Source organism: Oncorhynchus masou, chromosome 29 (genome assembly GCF_036934945.1).
Source record: "Oncorhynchus masou masou isolate Uvic2021 chromosome 29, UVic_Omas_1.1, whole genome shotgun sequence".
Classification (NCBI taxonomy): domain Eukaryota; kingdom Metazoa; phylum Chordata; class Actinopteri; order Salmoniformes; family Salmonidae; genus Oncorhynchus; species Oncorhynchus masou.
The window spans coordinates 53591974-53605263 of NC_088240.1; the positions used below are offsets into that span (position 1 = coordinate 53591974).

Sequence of the window (13290 nt, forward strand, 5' to 3'; positions counted from 1 at the left end):
GACTGGATTTGGGAAACACTGACCGAAAGGACCTGCTGACACCAACTTTTATTTGATTTGATTTAACATTGAGCAAATATAGTGATAACACATCCAATTTGTGCTGCAGTGGTACACGTACAGTCCGGTGAAGTGAGATCCCCCGGAGAATGCCTTTAATGTTTGATTGCTCGATGTTATTACTGTCACTCTCCACTGAGTTCCATATCTCTGACTTTCTGTAGCTGTAAGCCGGGAAGTGCAAATCCTGATCCTGACACACAATAATCAACTAATCATGGTCTTCAGTTTAGAATGCAGTTATACTGAACAAAACTACAAACACAACAGGTAAAGTGTTGGTACAATGCTTCATGAGCTGAAATAAAATATCCCAGAAATTTTCCAAACACACAAAAAACGTATTTCTCTCAAATTCCGGGCACAAATTTGGTTAATTCCCTTTCAGTGAGCGCTTCTCCTTTGCAAAGATAATCCATCCACCTGACAGGTGAATCTGACAGGTGAATCTGATTAAACAGTGTGATCATTATACAGGTGAGGACAATAAAAGGCCATTCTAAAATGTGCAGTTTTGTCAAACAACACAATGCCCGTCACGCCCTGACTGTAGATTGCTTTGTATGTTTCTATTTTTAGTTTGGTCAGGGTGTGATGTGGGTGGGTATTCTATGTTGTAAGTCTAGGTGTTGTGTTTCTATGTTTAGGCCTGGTATGGTTCCCAATCAGAGGCAGCTGGTTATCGTTGGGCAGCCTGTTTTCCCACTATGGGTGTGGGTAGTTATTTTCTGTTTAGTGTTTTGCACCTGACGGAGCTGTTTCTTTGTTTCTTTTGTTCCTGGTTGTATTTAGTGTTCAGTTTATTAATATAATGATGAGCTATCCCTCTAGTGGTGTGGGGGCTGTGCTTTGGCAAAGTGGGTGGGGTTATATCCTTCCTGTTTGGCCCTGTCCGGGGGTGTCCTCGGATGGGGCCACAGTGTCTCCTGACCCCTCCTGTCTCAGCCTCCAGTATTTATGCTGCAGTAGTTTATGTGTCGGGGGGCTGGGGTCAGTTTGTTATATCTGGAGTACTTCTCCTGTCCAATTCGGTGTCCTGTGTGAATCTAAGTGTGCGTTCTCTAATTCTCTCCTTCTCTCTCTCGGAGGACCTGAGCCCTAGGACCATGCCCCAGGACTACCTGACATGATGACTCCTTGCTGTCCCCAGTCCACCTGGCCGTGCTGCTCCTCCAGTTTCAACTGTTCTGCCTTATTATTATTCGACCATGCTGGTCATTTATGAACATTTGAACATCTTGGCCATGTTCTGTTATAATCTCCACCCGGCACAGCCGGAAGAGGACTGGCCACCCCACATATGCTCTCTCCAATTCTCTTTCTTTCTCTCTCTCGGAGGACCTGAGCCCTAGGACCATGCCCCAGGACTAACTGACATGATGACTCCTTGCTGTCCCCAGTCCACCTGGCCGTGCTGCTGCTCCAGTTTCAACTGTTCTGCCTTATTATTATTCGACCATGCTGGTCATTTATGAACATTTGAACATCTTGGCCATGTTCTGTTATAATCTCTACCCGGCACAGCCAGAAGAGGACTGGCCACCCCACATAGCCTGGTTCCTCTCTAGGTTTCTTCCTAGATAGGGAGTTTTTCCTAACCACCATGCTTCTACACCTGCATTGCTTGCTGTTTGGGGTTTTAGGCTGGGTTTCTGTACAGCACTTTGAGATATCAGCTGATGTACGAAGGGCTATATAAATAAATTTGATTTTGATTTGATTTGATTAACACTTACGCTGCATCTTGGTCCTCATCTTCTCCTTCTAACAGTCGTTACAGAACTACCCACCAAAAAAGGACCAAGCAGCGTGGTAACCAGGAGCAGCGTGGAATGGACTCATGGACATGGGAGGACATTCTGGACGGGAAGGGTTTCTACACATGGAAGGAGATCCTGGCTGGAAGGGATTGCCTCCCATGGGAACAGCCAGGAGAGTGGAGGCAGCAGGTAAAGGGAGCCAGCGCTTTGAGGGAACACGGCTGGCAAGGAAGCCCGAGAGGCAGCCCCAAAGATTTCTTGGGGGTTGCCACACGGGGAGTGTGGCTAAGTCAGGTAGGAGACCTGAGCCAACTCCCCGTGCTTACCGTGGTGAGAGGTGGGCCGGGCAGGTACCGTGTTATGCCGTGAGGCGCACTGTGTCCATCGCAGCTCCTCGTATCGGCCGGGCTAGAGTGGGCATCAAGCCAGGAGCAATGAAGCCGGCTCAGCGCATCTGGTCTCCAGTGCGTCTCCTCGGCCCGTGTTATATGGCACTAGCCCTACGCACGGTGTCCCTGGTTCGCCAGCACAGCCCAGTGCGGTCTGTTCCACCCCACCGCACTGGCCAGGGTACGGGGAGTATCCAGCCAGGACAGGTTGTGCAGGCTCGGTGCTCGAGACCTCCAGTGCGCCTCCACGGTCCGGTCCATCCGGTGCCTCCTCCATGCACCAGGCCTCCTGTGGCAGCCCCACGCACCAGGCTGTCTCTCCATCTCCTCCCTCCAGGTGCTCCCTCCTGTCCGGCGCTTCCAGAGTCTCCCTCCTGTCCGGCGCTTCCAGAGTCTCCCTCCTGTCCGGCGCTTCCAGAGTCTCCCTCCTGTCCGGCGCTTCCAGAGTCTCCCTCCTGTCCGGCGCTTCCAGAGTCTCCCTCCTGTCCGGCGCTTCCAGAGTCTCCCTCCTGTCCGGCGCTTCCAGAGTCTCCCTCCTGTCCGGCGCTTCCAGAGTCTCCCTCCTGTCCGGCGCTTCCAGAGTCTCCCTCCTGTCCGGCGCTTCCAGAGTCTCCCTCCTGTCCGGCGCTTCCAGAGTCTCCCTCCTGTCCGGCGCTTCCAGAGTCTCCCTCCTGTCCGGCGCTTCCAGAGTCTCCCTCCTGTCCGGCGCTTCCAGAGTCTCCCTCCTGTCCGGCGCTTCCAGAGTCTCCCTCCTGTCCGGCGCTTCCAGAGTCTCCCTCCTGTCCGGCGCTTCCAGAGTCTCCCTCCTGTCCGGCGCTTCCAGAGTCTCCCTCCTGTCCGGCGCTTCCAGAGTCTCCCTCCTGTCCGGCGCTTCCAGAGTCTCCCTCCTGTCCGGCGCTTCCAGAGTCTCCCTCCTGTCCGGCGCTTCCAGAGTCTCCCTCCTGTCCGGCGCTTCCAGAGTCTCCCTCCTGTCCGGCGCTTCCAGAGTCTCCCTCCTGTCCGGCGCTTCCAGAGTCTCCCTCCTGTCCGGCGCTTCCAGAGTCTCCCTCCTGTCCGGCGCTTCCAGAGTCTCCCTCCTGTCCGGCCGTCAGTCAGGAGCTGCCGGAGCCGCCTGTCAGTCGGGCGCTGCCGGGGCCGCCCGTCAGTCAGGCGCTGCCGGAGTTTCCCGTCTATTCGGGGCTCGCTGCAAGGGTCCCCAGTCTGAGGTCGGCGGTGCTCCAAAGGTGCCACTTAAGTGGGCCAAGACTATGGTGGAGTGGGGTCCACGTCCCGCGCCAGAGCCGCCACCACAGACAGATGCCCATCAGACCCTCCCCTATGGGTTTAGGTTTTGCGGCCGGAGTCCGCACCTTTCGGGGGGGGGGTACTGTCACACCCTGACCGTAGATTGCTTTGTATGTTTCAATTTTTAGTTTGGTCAGGGTGTGATGTGGGTGGGTATTCTATGTTGTATGTCTCGCTGTTGTGTTTCTATGTTTAGGGCTGGTATGGTTCCCAATCAGAGGCAGCTGGTTATCGTTTTCTCTGATTGAGAACCATACTTAGGCAGCCTGTTTTCCCACTATGGGTTGTGGGTAGTTATTTTCTGTTTAGTGTGTTTTGCACCTGACGGAGCTGTTTCTTTTGTTCCTGGTTGTATTTAGTGTTCAGTTTATTAATATAATGATGAACGCTTACCACGCTGCATAAGGGAATCTGGTCTCAGAGAATTTCATATTATTCTGAACGGACCTCCAAGACACTCCATTTAGTATGATATGTTATGAATTACAATGTTACGAATTTGAAAAATGTTTATATTACAAATTCTGGCTAGGTTGCTAATAATATTAGCTAGATTGCTAATTTTAGCTAGGCTAGGGGTTACAGTTAAGTTTCGGAGTAAGGTTAAAGGGTTAAGGTTAGGTGCAGGGTTAACTAAAAAGGTTAAGGTTAGGGGAAGGGTTAGCTAACATGCTAAGTATTTGCAAGGTAGCTAAACAGTAGTGAAAGGTTACTAAACATATTGAAGTTGCCCATATTGAGATTTGAACTCACAACCTTTCGGTTGCTAGACGTTCCTGTTATAACTCTCTATCTTATGTAACCATACCAAACGTAACATATCATACTAATTTCAGTATCCTGGATTTAAATGTACCGAGACTTATGCCGAGTCTGACACCAGGTTGCATAACCTCAACATAATTTTAGACTTTGGCAGTACATCCAAACGGCCTCACAACCGCAGACTACATGTAACCATGCCAGCCCAGGACCTCCTCTGGCTTTTTCACCTGTGGGATCGTCTGAAACCATCCACCCAGACAGCTGATGAAACTGTGGGTTTGCACAATTAAGAATTTCTGCACAGACTGTCAGAAACCGTCTTAGGGAAGCTAATCTGTGTGCTTGTTGTCCTCACTAGAGTCTTGACCTGACTGCAGTTCTGCATCGTAACAGACTTCATTGGACAATGCTCACCTTCGATGGCCAATGGCAGAAGTGTGCTCTTCACGGATGAATCCCGGTTTCAATTGTACTGGGCAGACGGCATGGCATGTATGGTATCATGTGGGTGAGTGGTTTGCTGATGTCAAAGTTGTGACCAGAGTGCCCCATGGTGGCATTGGGGTTACGGTATGGGCAGGCATAAGCGACAGACAACGAACACAAATGCATTTTATCGACGTCAATTTGAATGCACAGAGATGTCGTGATGAGATCCTGAGGCCTATTGTCGTTCATTCATCCGCAGCCATCACCTAATGTTTCAACATTATAGTGCATGGCCCAATGTTGCAAGGATCTGTACAAAACTTCTTGAAGCTGAAAATTTCCCAGTTCTTTCATGGCCTGCACACTCACCAGACATGTCACCCATTGAGGTATCAGCTGACCTCAATCTCTTGTTTGGTAATTCTAGAAAGGACAGAAGAGAGCGGAATATTCAATCTCTCTAAAACTGACTAAATATTAGCACTACACTGATCTATTTACTTGTGGGTAATAACATTCAAGCTGGATAATAACCCCAAAAAACATAAGGCTAGAGAAATGTATTGATAAATACTACGAACGCAGTCAAGGCCAAAAGATGTCGGAGAGGATCCAGGGAAAAAATTGAGAACCAAACATCAAGAGAAACTACAAGATTCCTCGACAGATGATTTTTATGATGTTCACTTGTAAGTAAAGGATATGAAGGCGAGGCTAGGAATGAGTGACAAAAAGCTCAAAAGGTACAGGCAATACTATTGAAACGGATGTTAAATAACTTAAAAAGGAGAACATGTCTCTGAGAGAAGCCTTACTTGAAATAAAGACTTGATCCATGCGAGAGAAAAAAATCCAGTACTTACTGGTATCATAGAAAATGAGGGTGAAGATCCTGAAAGTGAAGTGAAAGAATTCCATCTTAAACCGCTGCAGAACCTAGGCGACACTGTCAACAAAATCAAACTCGAATGTGTACACAAGTTCAGATAGAGGACAGCGATATGAGTGCACAATCGTTGCCAAATAATGGTCAAAAGTTTTGCTGGCACAAAAATAGGTATGAATGAGAAATGATCAAACCCTAGACATCTACCAGAGTGATATCTCAGATGTATTCTATGGTTATCCCCAATCCATCAGTGGGACCAAACAATCCATTGAGGGGCTTGTCCGCTCCCCTGTTCTCGTGGCGACGTTTACAACTTGAGTTGTTTCCTGATCGGGCGGCCTCGTACAGTGTTGCACCCCACCCACAACAAGGCTCATCATGGGTCTGGGCTTGTATACCCCCCCTTTGTGTCTCGGGACCCACCCACCAGCGGTTGGTGTCCGAGGCACAAACAAGGTTTGTGCCCTTTGTACAAGTTGTCGGCAGCAGCTTTGTTAGTAGATTGGCCATAACCTAGGCTGTCTTGGCCTGCCATTCACCACAGCATCTGTGTGGTAACCGTTCCAGTACCTGCACACTGAGACAAGGATATATTTCGGTGAAGTCGCACAGTGTTTCACCAGTTGGAGTCACCGGCTCAGTGGCGGGACTGATACCGGTAGTTTCATTGTACGGGGTTTCAGTCACCCTTAAAGCAAAAAATGTGTCTTCGGAAGCCGTGTACACTCTGAACGTTGATGCTTTGTTTTGGCCGCGGTGCTCGCAAAAGTGTCTGAAGGACAAGTTAAGTTTATCTTAGCTACAGTATTGCATGCCTCTGAGGAGGGAAGTTGCTCACTCAGAGTTCTGGCTCGAAATCATGAAAATAATATTCTCAGGTTTGTTGATTGAATGTGACGAGATATCGGAGTCAGATTCTGCACCAAGAGATGTCGCAACCTCTTTTTCCCAAGGGGTCCTTTTGACAGGAAATCATTGGTGATGAATGTTGTAGCCAGCATTAAGAGAAGACAGCGTAGTCAGTAGAGATGGCACGGTTACTTGTGACCACCATATTTTTACCCCAATCCATCAGTGGGACCAAACAATCCATCAAGTTTGCTCCGAGTAGCAGGTGTTCAGTTTCGAGTCTGGTAACATACACAGGGTGAACAAGCTATATGTTTTGGAGGTGTAGTTTCAGCATGAGTCACATTGTGAGAGGCGAGGTAGTCCGAGTGAAACCACGAAGTTTAGTTTCGCATCGTTCTGTTTTTGACCGACGGTTAGCTGGGTTCACAGTCCTTTTGAGATCATGTAACAACGATTGAGATATGAGCGATATTGTCGAGACAGACTTATTTAGCTTATGGGTTAAGCAGTCCTCCAGAACTGTTTCAGTGTTTGTTCAACAACGTGATGTGTCATTTGTGTTCATGGTGAAAACGGATCGACTTATTGGCGTTTGAGTGGAATTGGCTATTATGATGTGGTTTGCCTTGTGCATCGCAACATTTGTATCTGAGTCTATAGTCAAAGCCTGTGGGCTTGCTTCTTGATCGAGCGCGCCCTGGATAGGGTTGAGTGAGAGCAGGGTTAGATTACACCTCTAATTGCAGCCCAAAAAAGTTAAAGTAACAGACCCATCAAAACGTCAGCTGTTCAGAGGAGACTGCGTGAATCTGGCCTTCATGGTCGAATTGCTGCAAAGAAACCATACTAAAGGACACCAATAAGAAGAGACCTGCTTGGGCCAAGAAACACGAGCAATGGACATTTCTGGCGGAAATCTGTTTCCCAACCACTGTCTTTGTGCAATGCCGAATAGGTGAACTACTGATCTCCGCATTTGTGGTTCCCACCGTAAAGCATGGAGGAGGTGGTGTGGGGGTGCTTGCTGGTGACAGTCTGATTTATTTAGAATTCAAGGCACACTTAACCAGCATGGATCCACAACAATCATCCGACCTCAACCCAATTGAGATGGTTTGGGAAGTGTTGGACAGCAGAGTGAAGGAAAAGCGGTAAAATCATGGATATATTGGAACTAGTGGCTTTATGGAGGCTTAAATATCCTGGCCTAGTGAGTGAGATATCCATGGCGGAGGCTCAATCAAGCAAGTCGTCTTGACTGCTTTCTTATGTCATCTTCGCTGGCACCAAAAGTTTAAAGTACAACTGGAATTTATATTTAAATGTCTGGAATATTTCAATTTTGGAGAATTTCTTAAACAATGGGTTAAAGTTATGTAAAGTAGCCCTAGGTGTAAAATAGTAAATAATGGCTACTTCTCAAAGTATTAAACTGTTGAGTAAAACAAGGTTGTCCACTATCAGCAAATCTATTTATCCATCAGATCTATCAGATCCAACAATATCAAGGGGATAGAAAATAAATATATATGGGGGATTGGAAGTGATTACAATCTATCTGCAATATTAAAGCTGATCTACCCCCTAAAATAAATAAAAAATACACACCAATGGACTTGGGAGAGGCGAAGGTCGAGTCATGCGTCCTCCGAAACATGACCCGCCAAAAGATCTGCAAAATAACGCTATTTTTAAAACAAGCCATAGAGAGTGGGTTAAAATTTCAGTTTAATCCACCAGAACTCCAATATACTAATCAATCAACAACAACAAAAACATTTGTTGAAAAAAAAGTTACAACGGTATAACCTTTTGTAAATGATATCATAAATAGGACTGGTGGTGTTAGTTATGTCACACATGCAGCTAACAAACGTATATGGAAATGTATGCTCTACTCAAAGTTAAACTAATTACCGCAAAAATGTAAGGGGGGTATGGAAGGGAAAGTTAATTTGTCTGTCGGCCCTGCATCGAAGAACTGATAGGTTCATCTAAGGACCAAAGAATGGACAGCTGTGCCATATAGATAGGAAAATAGTTTAAGAGATTTCTATAGCACATGGTTTATTTACTGATATTCAAAATAGTTTTTCAACAAAAATTGTTACAACCAATAGACATTAGATAGATAATGAATGGGTGACTCAACCATCCCAGCTCTGCAGATTTTGCTGCAAAGAGACAATCATTAGATAATGTTTCGTACTCTCCATATGTAGCTTATTTTTGGTCGCAGGTTCTGAAAATAGCACTGCTGGGTGATATAAAAAGTCCTAGTCAATTGATCAATAACTCTAAGCAACAATGTTTCTTTAATTTACAATATGTACAAAGTATAAGAATAGAAAGGTTCAGAACTTTTGTAACCGCACAGTTGGATAAATATATGGCAAATAGAAATAAAAGTTGGAGGGTCTTCAGAGGTGGATGGAGGTGGATGGGAGGAGTTGAGGGTAGCTGAAGGACAGGACTAAAAACAAAGGATAACTTGTAAAATACTGTGTCTGTAAAATGTATGTATCAACTGGAAGTAAAAGCCTAAGTCTTGTCCATTAGTTTGCTCCAATTAGGGGAGGGGTGGTAGGGTTAGGGGAAAATAATAAAGGCAAATATATATTTTATAGACTTAGGTTGGAGTCATTATAACTTGTTTTTCAACCACTCCACACATTTCAGGTTAACTATAGTTTTGGCAAGTCGGTTAGGACATCTACTTTGTGCATGACAAATCATTTTTCCAACAATTGTTTACAGACAGATGAATTCACTGTATCACAATTCCAGTGGGTGAGAAGTTGACATATACATGAAGTTGACTGTGCCTCAAAACAGCTTGGAAAATTCCAGAAAATTATGTCATGGCTTTAGAAGCTTCTGATAGGCTAATTGACATAATTTAAGTCAATTGAATGTGTGGCTGTATTTCAAGGCCTACCTTCAAACTCAGTACCTCTTTGCTTGACATCATGGGAAAATCAAATTAAATCAGCCAAGACCTTAGGATTTTTTTTTATAGCACTCCACACGTCTGGTTCATCCATGGGAGCAATTTCCAAATGCCTGAAGGTACCACGTTCATCTGTACAAACAATAGTACGCAAATATAAACACCATGGGACCACACAGCTGTCATACCGCTCAGGAAGGAGACGCTTTCTGTCTCCTAGAGATGAACTTACTTTGGTGCGAAAAGAGCAAATCAATCCTAGAACAACAAAGGACCTTGTGAAGATGTTGGAGGAAACAGGTACATAAGTATCTATATCCACAGTAAAACAAGTCCTATATCGACATAACCTGAAAGGCCCCTCAGCAAGGAAGAAGCCACTGCTCCAAAACTGCCATAAAAAAGCCAGACTACGGTTTGCAACTGCACAGGGGGACAAAGATCATACTTTTTGGAGAAATGTCCTCTGGTCTGATGAAACAAAAATATAACTGTTTGGCCATAATGACCATCATTATGTTTGGAGGAAAAAGGGGGAGACTTGCAAGTGGAAGAACACCATCCCAACCATGAAGCACGGGGGTGGCAGTATCATGTTGTGGGGGTGATTTGCTGCAGGACGGACCCCAAGCACACTTACAATGTTGTGGCAAAAAAATGGCTTAAGGACAACAAAGTCAAGGTATTGTAGTGGACATCACTAAGCCCTGACCTCAATCTTATAGAAAATTTGTGGCCAGAACTGAAAAAGCGTGTGCGAGCAAGGAGGCCTACAAACCTGACCCAGTTACACCAGCTCTGTCAGGAGGAATCTGCCAAAAATCACCCAACTTATTGTGGGAAGCTTGTGGAATGCTACCCAAAATGTTTGACCGAAGTTAAACAATTTAAAGGCAATGCTACCAAACAATCAATTAGTATATGTAAACTTCTGACCCACTGGGAATGTTATGGCTGAAATAAACCATTCTCTACTATTATTTTGACATTTCACATTCTTAAAATAAAGTGGTGATCCTAACTGACCAAAGAAAGGGAATTTTAACTCTGATTAAATGTCAGAAATTGTGAAACTAAGTTTAAATGTATGTAAACTTCTGACTTCAACTGTACACGTTTACAAAAACAAGATGGGGATTGGAAATGCAGACAATTACATTGTTGGACGCCACAATCCATCAGCTATATTAAAGCTGATCTACACCCTGTAAAAATCTATTAAAATTAATCTGTAGAGGACATGTCACTCTGCATCTGGCAAATGGTGGTCCAACCAGATACTGACTGGTTTTCTGATCCACTTTTCTTTTTTTTTTCCTTCTGTAAGGGGCTAATGAACTGTAACTCAGTAAAATCATTGATACTATTGCATGTTTTATATTTTTGTTTAGTTTATAGAGGTGTGTTAGCTTTAGGACTGGGGGGGAAAGTTTGACACCAATCAGGCTCTCGAGGACTGGAGTTGCCCATTTCTGATCTATAGGGTGGTTGGCCACAGCGGTTGAGAAAATATGCCTTCACATAATCAGTCAATCCATATAGTTAATCTACACACACTCATTAGATTGACTGAAACGCCCCCCCCCCCCCCATTTATCCTCTTCAGAAAAAACTACAAGGAAGTATTTAATGAATTCGCCCACAATGATTGCAATGGATTACGAGTAACAAATTGTTAAAAGCAGCCAACTGAAGGAAAATGGCTTTCCACAGTCCAGGGCGCTTAATGTGGATTTACAAAGAGCATACTTTCAGTAAAAAAACAAAATGTCACATAGTAGTTCATTAAAACTGCATCTCATACAACAGTTATGTTAAACAGCGCATAGGCCTATTTTGCACAATGAGCGATTACATATGATCTTACAATGCACATTAACAGATCAGTTTGTGCATTGACTTAAATAATGAAAAGGCAACTGTGGGTACATTGGTAATGAAAAGCGTTTGGCATCTTAATCAAACTATTATTTAACCAGGCAAGTCTTAAGAACCAATTGTTATTTGCAATGACGGCCTAGGAACAGTGGGTTAACTTCCTTGTGCAGGGCCAGAACGACAGATTTTTAACCTCAGCTGGGGATTCAATTTAACAACCTTTTGGTTACTGGCCCAACACTTTAACCACTAGGCTACCTGGCGCCCCTCACCTAGCATGAGGTAATTTAACAATGGGACATTTTTATTGAATCAAATATTTACTTTCGACCAGACACTACACATTTTTATGTTTCTAAATTCATTAGTCATCTAAACCATTTATAACATTTTGTAAATCCATCTGCTTAACTTTTGCAGAAAAAGTGTTAGCTTTGTTGTGACCAGATCCCACTGGGCACACACTGGTTGAAATTAATGTCATTTGTTAACGTATTGTGACGTGGGATCAACATGGAAAATACGTTGGATCCAACGATTCCTGTCTGAACAGTGACTCCTACTGTTATGGGGGGTAATGCAGTTCAGTGAGAACAAGTCTATCATCCAGATCCTATGTCCTGTGCTTAGCGGTGTTCGTTTCAGCTGAGCTATCATGTCAAAACAGTTTCGATATTGATGAGCTTCCATACTCATTTGCGTAGACCAGGTTTCTCCAAACTCAGCCCAGCCCTGCCAAATTCATTAGATGAATAATATACTTTTATCTTTGGATATTGTATTTTATATAAAGGATGGTTGATTGATGTAAAACAAAACAAAAAATGTAGTCTACAAAATGATTAATATGGTGGGTTCACGTCATCAAGCAAAGTTGAAGAATAGGGCTAAAGCAAACTATTTTAGGTGCATTTCAAGTTTGATTTGTTTTAGTGTGTTTCTTTGACTTTGCTTGATGGTTCAGATGGAGATGTGAATACATCATATCAATGATTCATTGTAGACCTATTGAACCGCAAACGCAACCAATTAACATTTAAGGGCGATGTTCTCACGGAGGTTTATTTCCCCTCATAACAGGAGCCACTGTTCAGGCAGGAATCGTTGGACTATGGTTTCACATTTTATTTCAATAGGCCTCTTTATTCTAGGTGGACGGTATGTTAAAACAATTACATTGATTCAAACATACCATTTTTACTATCAACATTCAAAGGTCACGTGTAATCAAGTATAACATTCTACATAATTTTCAACCATTCAATATAAGATGAAATCTGTGTCTATGGAATTTGATGCAATTTCAACATATACATGGTTCTGACGATCATCTTGAAATTAGATTGATGTATGAACCCGTTAGTCAGGTTGTCCATTTAAGTTGAAGTTTTAACTTAATTGCAATGTTTACATTAGTTGAAGTTAGATGGTTAACTTTTTTTCAAATCCACTAATGCTGCGTCACAATGTGTTGACAAATTATGTTGAAACAACTTTGATTCAACAGTGTGCCCAGTGGAACGCAGTGATACATACCTTAGGATAGTCACCAAGACCAGAATGTTTCCCACAAGCCCCGTTGAACAGAGGATTCCAATGAGAGAAGGCAAAATAGTGGTCTCTGTTAGACGGACAAAATTATAATAAAAAAGATCATGGTCATTGCACTCATTGTCCCAAGATTCATTGAGAAGAATTTGAGAGGTCCGATTCCAGAATACACGTCCGTCCATGGTGGAAAAGCAAAAACGCGTTCAAGAGCTGGTGATGAGTTACTGAAACTGAACTAAATATACTGTTCCATGGTCAAGTGGCGGTGAAGAATTTCCAATCATCACTGCTGAATGGTGGGAACTAACGTTCTCCTGAAGACTTGCAATGAAACTCCAAGAGCTCATTACGCACGCAGTTTGAACAGACGCCGTATACACGCTCATGTGCATTGGTCATGCTCGGTATGCTGTTTATCAAACGGAACACATTAACCAGATTGTATACGTTCTCAGAGCATAACAGGATGTTTTCTCTTGAGAT

At 44.1% G+C, this 13290-nt stretch overlaps 1 protein-coding gene across 1 annotated transcript in view; it reads right to left on the reverse strand.

The window, feature by feature from the left end:
• The window catches only part of LOC135521220 (melanin-concentrating hormone receptor 2-like), a 30985-nt gene extending 17931 nt beyond the window's left edge, over nt 1-13054 (reverse strand). The window contains exon 1 of the mRNA XM_064947150.1: nt 12793-13054. Within this exon, the coding sequence (XP_064803222.1) occupies nt 12793-12989 (197 nt within the window). The 5' untranslated portion in view covers nt 12990-13054. The remainder of the gene's footprint in view (nt 1-12792) is intronic.
• Between the last annotated feature and the right edge of the window lie 236 nt (nt 13055-13290).